Raw genomic sequence first — 17,778 nt, forward strand, 5'->3', positions numbered from 1 at the left:
CTTGTCCACACAAAGAACTGAGAGTTCAAACTCAGTGTAAAAGCATTGCCTTAGCCCTGCTGCTGCAGCCTACTTTCAGTTACACTGCCTCACAGGCTCAAATTTCATTTTTATTAAGATAAATGGGAGACTGCAATAATTTTATCTGAAATTTACTTAAAATTTGGGAAAGAGATAACATGGCACAAATGATCAGTTCTGCTGAAAGCTAGAACTGCAGCCAGACTACCCCTAACAAAAGTATTTTTCCTCCAACAAATCCCAACCATTGTCAAATTTCTCCTTACACAAGGGTGGTGTGTTGTGTTTATAAAGGGCTGACGAATTCTGCACAGACAAAATCAGTCATGAAATTGTAAATATTATCACAACTGCTGAAATGCAGAGTTTTAATACAAATTAAAGTGCAGCAAATAAAACAGTTTTTAAGAACATGAAATTGGATTCAAAAGAGAATCCTTTTACTGTTAAATCAGTAGATGGATTTCCAGTAGTCCCTTCTACACAGGCAAAGAATCTGTGGCAATTTTGGAAACCAGATTATGTTTCCAGGAGGATAAATGTAGATCTTGGGGGAGCTTTTACAAAGCAGCTGAGAGGAAGGATGGGCATTTTCAACTTCAGAATCATTTGGGGACATCTTGCTTTTGAAAATTACGCCCCTTGTCCCTAAATTTAAGCCTCTTTTGCTAAACACAGCTCCTCCCTGTAAATCCAATATACGCCACCTTAATTTCTATTAAACAGGATGTATTTTTTTCCCTATCATATAACATCCACTGCTGCACGCTGTGAAACCATATTACTTCTTTCCTCTGTTCACACTGGCCTGTTAGGATATTTTTAAATACTCATGAAAATATCCACAAAGACTTTTGAAGAAAATACATTCATGCTATGAATTAATGTATCTGCATGTATATATTTAATTATACATATTATCATCAAAGGCAAATTTGTTCATGTGCTAAACAAAGCAGCTATGATGTGAGAAAATTCAGACACATTTATTCAAGTAATGCTTTCAAACTGGAGAAAATATTTGTTTTAGCTGATAAAAGTGAATACTGATTCAAAATATTTGCAAAATTAGGATGCATAAAATAAAATTAAACTTGCTTGTGCAAAATAACAGAAATAGTTATTGAGACCTGAACTTGATAAAGATCTCTTAGTAAAAGATGACCTTAAAAAATGTATGCCAGTATATTGTTTGCATTTCCACTTCTCATGGGACAATACCAGCAGAAAAGTCAAAAGGTTGATTTACTGTTACATTTTGAAATCTGAGAACATTCCAAAAGAGGGATGATTCTGGTAGCGTTACTGTGGAAGCTTACATTTCCCATGCTGAAAATTCCATGGAAATTGTTTTGCTTGGGTTTCAGACTAAGCAATATGGAATATAAAATGAGAGAGAGAGGGGCGGCAACAGCCGGGGAGTCACGGTGAGGACAAGGACTCAAATTCCCAGCCCAAATCAATCCTGCATGTCCCTGCAGGCAGGATTACACAGCAGCCTGGCTCCAGCTCTGCCAGAAAGCAAACACATCTCACCCAGAGCCAGCGAGCTATATCTGCTCACATGGGGTGATGCTCACCCAGAGCACACGGGTGAAGCAGCGCTCAGAGCTCCCTGTCCCTGACAGCAGGGCCACTCTCACCTTCCACTTTGGTGTAGGGCTTCCACTTGTAGAACCAGCCCCGGAAGGGTTTGCTGTTGTACTCTGCACACTGCAGGGCTCGGAAGTCCAGGCTGCCTGCTGGGCAAGGCTGCTTATTGCAAAGCTGATACACACGGCTGGAACCTTGGCAGAACTTCCCACCGTACTGAGGCCTACAAAGAAAAGAGAAAAAGATGATTTTGCAGAGTCTCCCTTTTGTGTGATTGGCGTGTTACACGTGTGTGAGAATACAGGGAACAGGACAGGACATTCTGCCTTGGGAGATCAGTGTTTCTTATATGGGCCATTAATTTTCATGGTTCCTAAAACCAAGCAAAGCAGTTGACATGAGTTATCTACTTGGATCGCTGCAGACTCAGCAAAGATGCAACCATCTAGAGGTAAGTCATGTTTGCACTAATTTAAATTTATAGGGCTATTTGGTACTGGCCGGGTTCAACCTTGTTATACAGCTATTTTTACTTGGCTGTAACCAAGGAATGAACATGTGCAAAGAATTACCTATCACAATTAGAGTTAATAAAGGATAACATAACACTGATCAAACAAAAAGAGAATGAATGATTACATTTGCTTGTTCATTTATTTTGTAAATCATTTGGAAAAAAATGTGCTTTTAAATAGTCAGAGGAAACAGGGACTGTGCATAGTTGTCCTGCTTTAGGAAAGTGCTGGAATTCCGAGGTAATTTTAAACATGTCACATCCACTTCAGCAAACCTCACCTGGGCATTTCCCTTCATTTTGGCCAGAATGGAAAGAGCATATTCTATTACTTTGCTCATACCCCACATTATCAGAATATTTTTTTAACCATTTGGTCTGTGCACAGATGTTGTGAAACAATGTAAAATGCAAGAGTTGCTCTTTTGAACTTAGCAAGTCACTGATGTCATTTGTGCAGTTTCACAATGCTCAGATACACATCTGCAAGCACTGAGCCAAGTCTTCAAAATAACAAATTCTAAGAACTCTTTGTTGTATTATACATTTCCAGCATCAAGTGAAAAGAAATGTTCCAATGCTACACTTGCACTTATTTATATAATGACTTTTTTAAAAATTAGGGAACTTACATACTTGAAGGACAAGATATAAACTTTGAGTGGACAGCTTTGCCCGTATTATACACACATTAAGGAAAAAACCCAGATTAATATAAAAGATACTGAATAACAATAATATATTAACTAAAAGCAAAAATTAAAAATTCTAAGAGTATAGAATGTGCAATTGAAACATAGTGTTTACTGAAATCCCTAAACACTATGCTCTAACTATTCCCCACATCCAAGGATCCCGTGCAACTCCTGACTTGCTCATGCCTGGAGTAGCATGGAGACAGCTCTGTGCAACATGGAGGAGAAAATCCAGGTGCTTCTTCTGTTTACTGTGGTATCAGTTTTAACTCCCATATGTCTAACCCTCTAACCAAGCTGAGACTTGCCTTTTTATGTTTTACTTACACAATATCTGCCTTTTCCAGAATTCCGGGCTGCAAAACAGTCTTTCAGAGAAAGAGATGGAAACCCACCTGTTACTGTGTTTAAAACTGTGTTAAATCACCAGTGCTGTGGAATAAAACCACAACTTCCATTGACTTTTCCTGAGGTCACCTGCCAGCTACACTGGTACTGGGTATAATGGTGAAGGTCTTAAAGTCAAATTTTCTGTCCTAGTTGTTGGCAATCAAGCCTGTGAAGGGCAGGGAGGATGCAGAACATCAGGGAGGGTTTATGTTGACTTTGTGCAATTGGTGAGAGCTTTGAGTTAAGGCATCCAGACTCTTGGGTACTGACTCAATTCCCTACAGACTTTCTTTACAGCTTCAGCATATGGAGGATTTTTGGCCTCCTTCAACCCCAGAGAACAAATCTGCTTTAGTGTAAGGAAAAGAAGCAACCTCCTTCCAAATAAATGCCACCAAATAAGTGATAGAATAAAATTATTTATGGCTAGATTGTGATTGCCAGCTGCACTCTTGCGTTTAAGGATGGGATAAAATTCCTCCAAACTAAGAAAGCTGTTCAGGCCATCAGGATAGAGATGCCATCTACAAGTGGGCACGAGACCGAGGGGTGGATTTAACCATGGACAGCATTTCTCAGGTTATCCATAACTGTGAGACGTGTGCTGCCATCAAACAGGCCAAGCGGGTGAAGCCCCTGTGCTATGGTGGGCAGGGGTCCAAGTACAGGTATGGGGAGGCCTGGCAGATTGACTACATCACACTGCCTCAAACCCGCCAAGGCAAGCGCTACGTGCTCACAGTGGTGGAAGGCACCACGGGATGGTTGGAAACCTACCCTGTGTCTCATGCTACAGCCCGTAACACCATCCTGGGCCTTGAAAAGCGGGTCCTTTGGAGGCATGGTGCCCCTGAGAGGATTGAGTCAGACAATGGGACTCATTTTAAGAACAGCCTTATCAACTCCTGGGCTAGGGAACATGGCATTGAGTGGGTGTACCATATCCCCTACCATGCACCAGCTGCAGGCAAAGTGGAGAGCTACAATGCACTGTTAAAAACCATCTTGAAAGCATTGGGTGGGGAATCTTTCAAAAACTGGGAGCAGCATCTGGCAAAAGCCACCTGGTTAGTTAACACCCGAGGCTCTACCAATCGAGTGGGCCCTGCCCAATCTGAGCCTCTGCATATAGTAGATGGAGACAAAGTCCCAGTGGTGCATGTCAGAGGTTTGTTAGGGAAGACAGTGTGGATCAATTCTGCCTTGAGTACAGACAAACCCATTTGTGGGGTTGTCTTTGCTCAGGGACTAGGTTGCACATGGTGGATAATGCAGAAAGATGGAAGAACACGATGTGTACCTCAGGGAGATCTGATTGTTGAGTGAGAACTACATGTAAATATCACTGTTTGCTGAATGTTAGTGCCATTGTCTGTGTATAGCTGTATATTGGATGTGTTTGTAGAGTTAGAATATATACATATTAGTTTTAGTAGTAAGCTGATGATACGGGGATAAGGGGTGGAATGTCCTAGGGTGACTGTATGATGCTTTTATCCCCAATTGTCTGTTCTGTTTATGCTGAATAATAAGTTTTGCACCTTTAAGACTTGTCCCAGGAGTGAAGCGGGGAGAGAAGAAGCGCGGAGTTTGTTTTCAGAAACGGCACTCACTCCTCCACATTCCTGCTCCTGGACTGTGTTGTCTGGGGATGGACAGACAGCGAGACAGGGCTCTCCTTTGCTTTTAGGTAGTTTTAGCTAGCTGAGGCAAAGAAGTTCCCTGGACTGTGGCTTTTCCTTTTCTTTGGACCTGCTCAAACCTGCTCTGGACTGAACAGCCAGAAGAGCACCGGCAGCTCGTACCTGTGGCCAGCGGGCCGGGCCTGGGCCATGGCATTTCCAGCGCCAGAGGGACTGATAAGTGACTGAGTGAGCCGAGCTGCAGCTCAGGGAGGGGACTTTCTGAGTTTGTCTCTCTTTTGGAGTGGCAAGAAGCTTTACTGTTTAATATTGTTTAGGTTTTCTTGTTTAATAAACAGTTTTTTCCACTTTTCTCCAAGGAGGTATTTTTTCCCAAACTGGTTGTAGGGAGGGGCCGATTGAATCTGCTTCTTGGAGGAACCCCTTTGGGGGTTCTCTCCCAAATTTGCCCTGAACCAGGACAGCTCTGAAAGAGGCATTCTGTTTCCCAGCTCCATGACAGCATTTTAATATTACAGTACATTCCCATTACTGAAACTGTTGGCTTGAGAGATGGAAACTTCCCCACCAACAAGATGTCAGTAGGAGTTAAGTAATTCACAGGAAAAGAGATGGAGATCTACAGATGCAAATTTCTGTGGAAATACTATTATCCACACTGAGAAAATCATGCTTTTCTTGAGGATGTTTGTAACACCAGTAGATTTTGGGTGGACTGCCTCCAGAAGCTGTTGGTGTATCCACACGTTGGGTGGAATGCCCTGCACCAAGGACATTCCAGTATTTCTGTAGTGGTACAGTTCCCCCAGTACAGACATGGTCTAAAGCTGTGACCCCCTCCAGAACTGATATAAACAGGTTGACCTGCATGAGGTCTTGCTGAGGATAATTGGAAAAGGGAGAAATTTGGTGAGAAAGGCCAACAAGAAAGTCTCCAAAGATAGATTTGGAAAAGGAGTCTGAGTGCAAACAGGTAAATACTTCACTCCATATAAGACTCAAATACTAAAATGCTACAAGAGTAGCTTAAATTAATTTTGGAGTACCCTTTTAAGGGTAGATTTCCTAAACCACGATCTTCACTGCAACACAGCACAGAGTGAGAAATCCTGAAATTCATGTGATCAAGGAAAGTATTTAATGCAATACCAAATCAATTAAGACTCTGAAATTCTGGACTCCTAATTTTCACTCTTTGTAATCATTTAAGTTCATGTAAGAACCCTTCTGCTCATCTTGTGGCCATATTATGATAGTATCACAAAGCTTTATTATTCTGCACAAATCTGAATGCCTTTCACAGTCTTTGTTTTTTAGAAGTATTTTAAATGGCATCATTAATTTGTATCAGTTTGCATCTCAAATTTTCTGTAATCAGTTTCTGTAAGCATTTTCTATAATCATAACATACAGATGTTATACACAAAAGATTTTAAAAAGTGTGTTTCAAGCCATTTTGATTCAGTCTTTTGACTGCACAAATGCCTACAACTCCATTCTGCTCTGCTGAACAATTCACTATTGTGAGGCGTAGGATGCAGTCCCACAGATATGATTCAGGTATTAATTTAAATCTCTCGGGCACTCTTCGGGTTCTTTCCCAGCTAAACTATTAAATTATGTAATCAATTTCTATCTTGGAAAAGTACCTCAACTGTAAAGTTCTGTGGTGTATGAAAACCAGACCCATGAAATTACACTGTGATAATGTACAGGAACATAATGATTTTAGCAAATCTGCCCAGCTCTGTGGTCTGCAGGTGATCCCCATGGGTGCTTGTCAGTGAGAATTTGTGCACAGCCCCAGTGGGAATTCCAAAGCCATACCCAGAGCTGTTTGGGTGTGGTCACAAGGGCCGCCTGAAAATTGGCAAGGGGAAGGGAATTGAGATTTGATATTATTTGCAAGAGGAGGATTTCACAAACTGACACAGGTAACAGGTAAGATTTTCACACACAACAGCCTGATGCTGTATTCTTCACTTGCCCTTAAATTTCTGGTAAGGTGGGTCACCTTTAAAATCACCAGAAACTGAGACATTTCCCTCCATGTTCATAAGAAGTCAATAATTTTGATTTCATTTTAGAGTCTAGTCAGTTCTTCACAGATCCACACCCCTTGTTCTAATCTAATTTACAGAAATGGCAAATTCTTTGTAATTTTCAAAATTTTGCTATCCAAAATCATCTATCAAGCTTTTGAACAAAAGAATCATTAGCTCCTAGACAAACCTGGATTAGGAAAAGTGACATAAATATATCACATATAAAATAACATACATATATGTACCAAAATATATAAACATCTGAAATATGTTTCAGAAATTCAGAAATAAAGAAATCATTATTCTGAATTGCTGTGTATTTTTAGAGGTTAACAATGAACAGGGACTAGTCCTTAAATCATTCTGTGTGGTGTAGCATTGAAAATAGATTATATTATTTTTCTTCTGATTCCACATTCATACAAAATGCTGTGATAGCAAATACAGCTACCTGGACATTTGTGCACTGTTGTGTGGCTTATTTATACTCCTGTCATTCCATCAATGTAACTGTGAGAGAGAATTATACTATCTTCTCTTTGCCCTAACTGGATTAGCACTAATACAATGGAAATAAATCTAGTGTAAACATGATCCAGCTCTGGTACCAAGTGTGACTTGGTTGCATCAACTCTTACTTCATTAGAACAGATAGTTCACTCTGAAGGAAAGTTCCAAATGCTACAGCAGCTGACACACTTCACTTTGAAGAGATTCTGTCTGAAGACCCCAGAAATCTTTATCAGTCACCCCAGTGCACCAAACGAAACCATTTCCACTGGACATTCTCCTGTCACACAAGGAGAGCAAGGGGGAGCTTATGCATAATTGCAAAGAACAATGTGCAGCCATACACATTCAGCAAGAAAAGCAGGGACCAAATCAGGAAGACCAAAATATATACATATGGCCTCTGAGACCCTGCATTCTTGTGCTAAACTGCTTAACAAAGGAAAACATCCAAGTATTTTATTTATGAAAATGAACTGAGAAACAACAAAAAAGGCTGACAAAACGCTCTGCTACGGATCTGCAAAAATTGGCTTGGCTGAGGGTAATAAAGACTATTTTAACTAACTCACATTCTCCTATAACATAGTATATGAAGCATGGATATTATACTGCAGCACTGTATAGTAGATGTGAGGCTTCTTTACAACCTCATATAAACTGTGTCATATTTTCTCTGTTTTTTATTACTGCAGTTTAAATGCTGCTTTTACTGTGTGCAATGAGGAATACATGTGTCTATGCCTGCTGAATTTGTGCATGAAATAAAACAGGGAAATCCTTTATTTTTTTTTTTTGTAAGTTGTGGTGAGTTGAGCACTTGGGAAAGATGCTGGTCAGTTAACACTTTACATCTACTTTTAAATACTTACCATTATGAATAGTGTTTACAGAGATAAGATATTAATTAGAGGTAAATTAAAAAAAAATGTTGCATGAGATAGCACACAGTTGCAGGGTTCAGCAACTTTAGTTTGGCTCATGAAATATAAAAGAATGCAAAGAACATGACAGACATACAAAGACATCTGTCCTTATCATCCTGGATAATATGATCTCAGTAGAAGTCTTAATAGCTTTTAAGATCTTTTTCTCCTGCTCTCTGTTAGGTATAAAAATGTCTGTATGGTACTTCCTTAAACATAAAATTTAAAAGTGTAAAATGTAAAAATGTGTGTACAGTGCCTCCTTACTTCTGCAGGTATTTGATAAACTGTAGCATCCCAAAATAAATGAAGCAAGTTGGGCTGGAGATGTTGAGGTACTCCAGCAGTCTGCAGCCAGCCTCTGCTTTCTGGTGTCAGGACACAGAACTGTCTTCCACCCACAGACTGCTCATACTGGGCATGGGAGAAAGCCTTACAAACATTTCCACACACGTTGTTTCCCTGCAGAAATGGACTGTGCTCATAGTAACATGAATAGCATAAAAATACTACCTTCCCATATCTGTGTCTTACTTTGGATTATTGCAGTGTCTTTCTTGATAGGTGACCCCCCCTCCACAGGTGCGAGTGCACTCTGACCACTCGGACCAGGCAGACCACTGGCCATGGACAGGCTTGGGCCCGTGGTCACCGTACTGGACACACTGTCCTCTGCGACACCACTGCAAAACAGGGACAGAAAACACAGTTAGCAGCACCTAGGAGATGCAAAAAAGAAAAAAAAGAATTAAAAGCTCCAGTGCTTGATCTTAACACAGTCACCCACTGAACTCAATGAATAGCTTGCAGCAAGACGAGGATTCTGGAGTGAGACATTGATCCATACAGTGACATAGATAAGTAATGTTCTAATATTTGTCCAAGTTTTGAGTTGAAGATCCCTGAGGTAGCAAATTTTCAAAACTGTTCTCTTGAAGAGTGCTTTTTTGCCTTACTCTTCACCCAGAAATCCATGTTACTTTATGGCCCTGTGCTGCAGAGCCTCAACACTTCCTGTGTAATTTACACACAGCCTCCTAGAATTCTGCTAACATGTCTTCCTTTTATGATTCAATTAGGAAATACTGCATAAAGAGAAAAGGCAAAATAGAACATTTGTCAGTAACTTGAAAATCAAAATAATGTTCTGCTAGAAGAAACCTTATAGGTAAAGAAAATATTTTGCATAACTACAGATGAGAGTAAATTAGAAAGTTCAGCTCAAATAAATGCAAAAAAAAGAGGGTAAATACAAACAAAGAAGATGAGTGTAAATTAGAAGGTTGTACTCAAACAAGCTCTGTTAGTGCTGATCACTGATGCAAATATGGCCTTAGTCTGTACAGTAAATAGTATGGCTTAAGGTGTGTTCATATCAGAATGGAATTTGAAGTGTTGTCCTAACTCCTGTTATAATTCATGCATTTTCTTACTGATTTAGATTTGCTAGAGATATCTGATCCTACAGCTCCTTGGGAGAGGCACCAGGCCCTGCCATCAGACAGGTACCACTGGGAGGCCACATCCTGAATATGCACCACAGTGGAATCATTTACAAAGCAATCTCAAAGCCCAGGATGGCAAATCTGGAGGGGTCTGGCTAAAACTGGTTTTGATGGGAGCTTGTATTTGACCAAACAGAGTCTAAACTCAAGCTAGGATGACAATATTTTATTTATAAAACAACTTACCATACTTATACCACAAGCTGTTCCTTCTGCTGCGGGCATGAACTTTGTCTCACACCTGTGACCTGCTTTGTGACACCAAAGGGATTTGCAGATATCCTGGAAAGGAAACAGTACTTGCTACAGTGCTCATAATATCCATTATTTCCTGGTCTTTTAAAAGAACAATCAATGAAACATGCTTTTGCTACCTTAAAAGATGTATAAATAAACTTTTCTGAATTTGGAAAAGCCTGGGTTAAAGTTTCTTAGCACAGATGTACCCTGTATATTGCCTTCTTGTTTATGCACCATTTCACTATATATTTCTTAAAATTATATTGAGTGTGAGATTATAATAGAACACAAAGTGTTAAAAAGTTCATGGCTAAAATTTCATTGTGTCTGCAGGGACTATAATACTATGAAGAGACAAGATTTTTCTAAACCACAGAAGATATCTGGAAAGGCAGTCTGTGCACAGTGCTGTTCACTCCCTTTTCCTAGTCTATAAGCTGTGGAAGAAACACAGCTGCCACCACTTGAATAATGTGGTTAGTATATAATAAATCAAAATACTCCAGGATAATAACAGGAGTAAAAGAAATTACCATACGCGTTTTTTCAGAATGAGCACTCCAGCTTATTTTAAAAATGCCTTCTCTGAAGAGACCAGTAAGGAGTGTAACAGTCATTAAAACAATAGGTTAAACTAAATTAATCATTCATCATGAAGTCAAGAGTATAAGTTACATTTCAGTGCTCTAAAATAACCCCATAGATCTCTCCCAGACTTTCTGCTGTCATAAAAGCAAAACACAAGAAACTGAGTCTTTCTTACCCCACACAAGCTTTGATCAAAACTCTGCTGCCTGCTAATTTCCCTTAGCACAGCAGGCAAGGGCTCATGGCTCATGTGGATTCAAGTGCCCTCCTTATGACTCCTGGAAGGAACACATTTCCTTCTGAAACTCCCCTGGGACTGGGATATTCCTCAGAAGAGGCCAGTACCTTCAAAGCAAATTGCCAAGCCAGATAAGGCAGAGAAATAGCCCAGGCCTCTGAAGAACCCTGTACTTCTTGTACTTTTTCAGTGTACTGCAGTTCTCTCACGCCATTGTAACTTCTCAAAAGTGCATCGATAGGTACCTTTACAAAGCTGAGGTTGCATAGTTTTGCTTTCATTCCAAATTGCCATTTGCACTGCGTATCAGCATCATAGATCTGCCCTGGCAGTTTGTCAGGGTATTTATACTGTCCTGTTTGCTTAGGTTCATCAATCAGGCAGGCAGCTTGAGCTGTGCTATAATGAGAAGGTAAATGAATCACGACTATGATCTTGACATCAGAATATTTTCATTTGCTACAGACCAGCACAAATACATAATATGGTATACAGTACCTTTAACTAGTTTTAGAGGTATGCTCTGAAACAAGAATATCTATGTGCAGGAACCAAAATTCTTGACATCTTGTTGGTAGCCTGACCTGCAAAGTTTTAAAGAAGCAGGAATTTCCAAGCTTTGGGACTGTTGTGACAACAAGAAAGAATGATCTCAAATTCCTTGCCTCCCTGTATTCCTGGATAACCAAGAGCGAGCTGACCTCATCTGCTTCTTTCCCTTCAGTGGATTCCCCAAATCAGGAAGCAGCAGAAGCAGCAGGCACAGTGCCCCATTGCAGGATTTGCTCTGTGTGGAGCTGCCAGGAGGCTGTTGCAGGGTGTGTGCTTTGGGCTGTGCAGAGCACAGCTCCCAGCTCCACCTTTTCCCCTTTGTCTCTGCCTGAAACCCCTGAGTACAGGAGGTACAAATCCATGCTGGATTTGCCTCCCAAGTGTCAGTCTCTGGGACCACATGGCAGGATGGAGGGCTCATGTGACTTATCATCTTGCAATTTGCTTCTGTATGCAAAATATATTGCATCACTGCAACATGAAAAAAACCCAGAACTCCATTACCTTTTCTGGCTGCTACTCAAAGATATTGACTGAGAGTTCAAGAAGGACCAGATCCACATAACTACCAAGGTGCTTGCTTCTCACTCTAAGGAATTAACATCTGAAATGCCTGTGTTGCTCTTGCTCAAAATACCTCCTACAAATTTTTTAGTATTTCTGTATAGTCTACCCATGAATAAGGGAAAAAAAATACCCAAAAAAATAAGGGAAAGATTAATGTAATCATGAATTAAACAGTGGTGGAAGAACAGTTCCTCTGAAAGCATCACTGAGTAATGACAACACGCTGGGAAAAAAACTGACAACCTTCCCTTTCTCCTTTTTTGTTTCTCCCAGAAACAGGATGTGAAAAATGTAAAATGGCCTATACTCGTGACATGAGCTAGATCAGGAGAGAAACTCCAGTGAGAAAGGCCACTGATGTTAATTTACATTTTGTAATGACTTTGGTACCACTGTGTCCGCCCTCTTTTGTGTACGCTTCCTACCCATTCTCTAATAAACCCAGCTGCTGACAGGAATGCCTGGAAAAGAATGATATGCCAGTCATTACTGCAGGGTATTCCTGGAGGGGGAAACTCATGCTTTTGGAACAAGGCAGGACAAAAAAGCCCTTTCAGGCCACACCACCTCAATGCTGCAGCAGCCTGAGCATGTGGGCTCACACACTGCAAGGGTTTGAGCACATTTTAAAGGAGGAGAATTTCATACTTCAGTAATTTTTATGCTGTTCAAGAATTCAAGCCCAGTTACTAAAACTGCAATCCCTGGCACTGGCCCAGATTTACATCTGACCTACCTGAGAAATTTGTTCAAATACTGCCTGCTGCACACAGACCAAGAAAACACTCCATTGTTTCCAGTAAGTGTGGGAGACATAATATTTCCCTCAGCTTTTCTACAAGCATTTCCTTCTCCATCGTGAATCATCCCAAAGCTGAAAAGAGAACCAGGTGGGAGAGAGAAAGTCTAGATTAAACAGAAGCAAGACAAAATTTGGGGGGAAAGAAACACTTTCTGGGTAACAGCTCTATGCTTGGATTCCATAGGGAAGGTGGAGTTCATCCCTTTCATTCCAAAGGGATGAAAACTTATGCACCATACAAATTAGCACTGGTATAAGTTCCAATTAGCAGCATTTTTTGTCATCACATACTGATGGGAAAGCATGGTCAGGCTCCAAGGAAGAGCCACACTGGTGCTGCACAGGGAGCCAGTGACAGGACACTGCACAGAGGAGCTGCAGCCTGTGCCCCAGGTTTCCCAGTTTACCCATTTCTCAGCCCCAAAGCAGAACAGTTCCATGGTGAGGTGGATGGACATCACGGATTTGTGTTCATCACACTTGGCCTTTCCTAGGGATCTGTCAGCTTAAAACCTGCAAAGCAGTGTGAGCCTGTCTCTGCCCAGGGACAATGCCTGCTAACAGGAATGTTGTGGAGATCACAATCCAGGGAAACACCACCCATAGGAATGTACTTTACACACCATAACTGCCTTCCTGATCGGAGGGAAGAGCTCCATTTGTAGCAAAGGAAATGGGTGTGAATGAATAGAATACAGAAGTATGAATATAAAAATATTATCATTTTTTCTAATTTTGGCCACTAACCTGCTATGTTATCTCAGGCAAATCACATTGGTTTCCTCACCTTTGTTATACAGTGTCATTTTGTCTAGACTGGAACTGTTTAATGGGAATAGTGCCTCTTACTGGGAAAACTGCCTCTTATGGGGTGTTTTGCTCAGTCTGAGCATAAGGAGGCTCCGCTTTCACTAGGAGAGGTGTTAGGATGATATAAAGAATAATAAGCAATAATAAAAATCACATTATAATTACAAATTATAGGTATTTTATTGATACAATAAAGCTAATTTTTAGAGGTTTTCCTTTTCCTGTTCTGATTTTACTGAGTGTATGGGACATCTGTGAATTCCAATGTGTTTGGGATAGAAATTTCGTCATCTGTTACTTCAATATTGTAGAACACCGACGAACTTTATAAATGTAATCTGTGCATGTGCAGGGAATATCTCATTTACTGGACTCAAGCCTCTGCTGCTATAAATCATTACAGGCTCATCAGAGTTACTGCATGTGTTGCCACCAGCTGAGGCTCCAAACTTCCTAAAATATATGGCTCTTCCTATAAATGGACAAAAAAAGTACCAATTGAATCAGTGTTTTAGAACCCTTCATAAAATACTGTGTTCCCCTGCACTGCAGCCAGAGAATCCCCAGTTTATATCCCACTGACACAATGGGCTCTGAACACCCAGAGGAACTGTTAAGGCTTCAGGTAAAAACATAAACTTTAGAAAATCATTAAAATGTCTATCAAAACAGTAAAATGTCTAACCACTGAAGCTTTCAGTGGATCACAGAGTGTGATATTCCCCCCTGTAAGACCTTTGGTTAATACATTCACAGTGGACCTCAGCACCTCCAAAGCTGTCACAGTTTTTTTTTCTTCCAAGAATTTCTGCATCACAAAAACTAACTTCTGTTGTCTTTGTTGTCTTACATCACATATTAGGTAGTCTCAGGACCATGAACATGACAAATGATGATAAAGATATTTTGTGTCTGGCACAGGTTTTTCCCAGGAGATAAGAAGCATTTTATTAGGAGCATGGAAGTATACCAAGGAAAGGTTGAATAATATGTGAATCAAAGGCAGTGGTGAAAAAGGGAAAAAGGAAAAAAGAAAAAAAAAAAGAAAAAAATTCCAGTTTGAACCTCTCAAAACAAATAAGAAAAAATAAAAAGGGAGGAGAACATCAAAAGACTAAATGGGATAATTCTTGAAAAATAAATTATGGGCCTGATTCTCTCCTAATACTGATCGAAGGGCATTAAAAATGTACTGAGGTCAGTAAAATGGGATTAGTTTGACAGGAGGATCACACAATATTCATATTATATATCTGGTTCTTTGAATGCTTTGGCACAATTCCCACAGGCCTCAGTGGCAGCTGGATTACTCTTTAATTCCTTGCTTCCCTTCAGATGTACAGAAACCTGTGAAAGGGTCACTCGTGTAGACATTAGGTCATCGTGTGTACTGCAGAGCATTTCAGTGCAATGAAAACTGAATAGTCCTGATGCAGTCAGGCAGAATGGGAAGGCTTCATGCCTTGGCCAATCAGCAGAACACAGCAGCACCACTGCTTTCCAAAGGTTTTCTGTGCATTAATGTTGCTGAAAAACAAAGACCTTTTAACTAAGCCTTGATGTTAGGTTTGTCCCACACAGAGAAACTCTGCTTCTCTATTGCCAGCGGTGAGACAGACTCCAGCTTGAACTGTGCTAAACTGGAAATCTAAACCATGCACAAAGTTGTGGAAAAGTAATTCAAAATTATTGGGAGAAAAAAGAGCAGAAGAAAACCTGATCACCTTGTTTAGATTTAATTCAACAATCTGAAGAATAGCTGAAGCTCCACAAAAGATTATTACTGGTTTTGTATGAGAGACACCAGGTTCTAAGAAAATGACAGTCTTTCTACAATAGAAAAACAATGGAAATCCAATGAACATAAATACAGAAAGGCAGAAACCATTACAAAGGTGGGTTTTACCCAAATCACTCATTAAACAAGTAGAGAGAACAAAGGACAGGTTCTAAGTTTCTTATGAAACACTAGGTCTTCTGGGAAAAGGAGACCTCCAAGAGACCCAGAGATATCACCTCTCCAGCGAAGCTGCAGTAACCTGCAGCAACCTCTCTCTTTTTGGAGCAACCACAGGGATACCAGAAGGGATTTGCCTACTAGAATATGGGAGCAGTGTGGGAATCTCAAAGGTATTAAAGAGGACTGGCCTGTTCTGAGCCCAGCAGAACACCACTGGTGACCAGCTGGATGGAACCCTGTTCACCACCCCTCCTTGGGCTTCCAAATGATTTACATTTAGAATGTTAAGTTTGCCAGTCCAAATGATCTATATTTAATTGATTTATATTAAATAGGCTATGTTTCCATTCACTTACATATTTGTTTACAAAAGAAGAACCTTACTTGTGTCCAGATTCATGAGCAATTGTAAACGCCAGTCCAAGGCCTGTATCTTCGTTAATGGTGCAACTGCGGTATTTGCTGCACATGCCACTGATGGGTGCAAATCCTGAAGGAAGGAAGTAGTAAAATAGCTTGTTCATCTACAGAATTCCAAATTCACATATTAGCTGCACTGGTCCTAATAAGCCAGTTTATTTTGGCACATGGAGACACTTGTCTACTCCATTAGGTTTATCATGGAGGAATTACAGCAGACTTTCATTTGACAATAAAGGAACTCCTATATAAAAAGTATAAATCAAACCTAGCCTCTCCAACTACACTTTATTTGTAAAGATTATTCTCCCTGCAACCCATCCCCCATGCCTTTACTGCTCTCCAGTTAGGGAGGAATCCCATTCAAAAAAGGCAAGCAGTCACAAAAAGAAAATAAAAATAGAGTGGCTCAGAAATATTCTCAAAATCAAAAATATTCCTTGAAGAGGTGACAATCCAAAAATAATACTGTCCTGTCCTCTTCAAGAAGACTAACAAGACTAACAATGTGCAAAAATGTACTCTTTTATTTGAAACCAACTCAGCTCCTGCTGTGGACACCCCCAGGTTTCCCAGCCCGTGTTTTGGTGTCATACCTAAAGTGTCGCAGGGCTCGTTCTTCCAGGAGCAGATGTCAAAGCCCGTCAGAAGGATGGCGTGGTCGTGGCGCTTCCCGTTCTTCCCAACCAGGGCAGACTGCCACTGGCAGAAGCTGTTCAGGGACTGGTCAGCGTGGTGGTTGATCAATAACCCGCCCTGCAGGGAGGGCACGGACACACAGACACACAGACAAGGCGTGAGAAAGGAGATTGAAAGAGTAAGAGTTGCTTAGGGAAAAGAGAGTTAATATTTCATATTTGTTCCATGTCAGCTTATGTATTCCCACGTTAACTGTCTGTGATGGCTGAGTCAGCTGATGAGGGAATCTCTTACAACTGTAAAAGAAAACTGGGCCTCTCCCCAGAAACACAGATATTTCCAAAGCTGGTGGCTGGAATTAGTGTACAAATATACTTGATTCCTGAGAATTCTGAACATCAAGTCATATTCAATATTGTGATTATAATGTATTGTAATTGCTGGGGAAGAAGAGTATTATCCAAGTAGCTCAACCCTTCACAAGTTTCTTTTCAGCAAAAGAGATTTTTGTCTTTTTTTTGTCTCAGCACCCTTGACACATGAATTCGCTCCACTCCACTTTTGTTACATGGTTTCTTCAGTTTGGGACTTCTGACTCCTTACCACTTCTGATCACCACACCTTGGAAAGCCCAGTTCAAAATTATTCCATTTATTTAAATACTTATTAAATAGATTTCTCATTCCAGCCACTTCTCCGCAAGGAAACGCTAGAAAACGTTAGGCTTTATCTGACTGGAAACATTTCAATGTTTCTAAAGAATATTTATATGAAATGAAGAATTTAGAACCAAAACCCAAGAAGCAGTGAAAAGTAGAAAGTGTCACTTTGGAGCTTTTGGCAGTTTTAATCTTCTTCTCACACTCTGTGCCTTAAGAAACCTCCCAACACATAACATGGGAGCACCCAATGCTCCCAATGAACAGCAGCAAATGAAGTAGCTCAGACAAAAATTCTGACACAACTTACAGGCTCTTGTTCCAAAAGAAGCAGGCTCACAACAATAATGTTTATATCACTTCCAATTGTTCCATCCTTAAACAGACTAGAGACCTGCAAGGATTATTGGAGAGGAAATATCACCTACATGCATAATCCTTTTTTAATAGATTAAACATAT

The 17,778-nt window shown here is 40.4% G+C and overlaps 2 protein-coding genes across 2 annotated transcripts in view; one reads left to right on the top strand and one right to left on the bottom strand.

Annotated features, from left to right (window-relative positions):
• The window catches only part of ADAMTS18 (ADAM metallopeptidase with thrombospondin type 1 motif 18), a 79,379-nt gene that overhangs the window by 28,858 nt on the left and 32,743 nt on the right, over positions 1-17,778 (bottom strand). The window contains exons 6-13 of the mRNA XM_053952748.1: positions 17,628-17,711; positions 16,616-16,775; positions 15,984-16,089; positions 12,764-12,901; positions 11,154-11,307; positions 10,029-10,124; positions 8,872-9,020; positions 1,665-1,837 (exon numbers count right to left, since the gene is read on the bottom strand). Coding sequence (XP_053808723.1) covers positions 1,665-1,837; positions 8,872-9,020; positions 10,029-10,124; positions 11,154-11,307; positions 12,764-12,901; positions 15,984-16,089; positions 16,616-16,775; positions 17,628-17,711 — 1,060 coding nt within the window. The remainder of the gene's footprint in view (positions 1-1,664; positions 1,838-8,871; positions 9,021-10,028; positions 10,125-11,153; positions 11,308-12,763; positions 12,902-15,983; positions 16,090-16,615; positions 16,776-17,627; positions 17,712-17,778) is intronic.
• On the top strand, positions 1,770-5,208 carry LOC128793513 (uncharacterized protein K02A2.6-like). Its single transcript, XM_053952746.1, has 2 exons — positions 1,770-2,065; positions 3,171-5,208. The coding sequence occupies exon 2, from the start codon at positions 3,775-3,777 to the stop codon at positions 4,537-4,539; it is 765 nt and encodes a 254-aa protein (XP_053808721.1). The 5' UTR covers positions 1,770-2,065; positions 3,171-3,774; the 3' UTR covers positions 4,540-5,208.

Source organism: Vidua chalybeata, chromosome 11 (genome assembly GCF_026979565.1).
Source record: "Vidua chalybeata isolate OUT-0048 chromosome 11, bVidCha1 merged haplotype, whole genome shotgun sequence".
NCBI classification, from domain to species: Eukaryota; Metazoa; Chordata; class Aves; order Passeriformes; family Viduidae; genus Vidua; species Vidua chalybeata.

Excerpts from the sequence above, each read along its gene's own strand:
- LOC128793513 (XM_053952746.1), top strand. The coding sequence starts at position 3,775 with ATGGACAGCATTTCTCAGGTTATCCATAACTGTGAGACGTGTGCTGCC.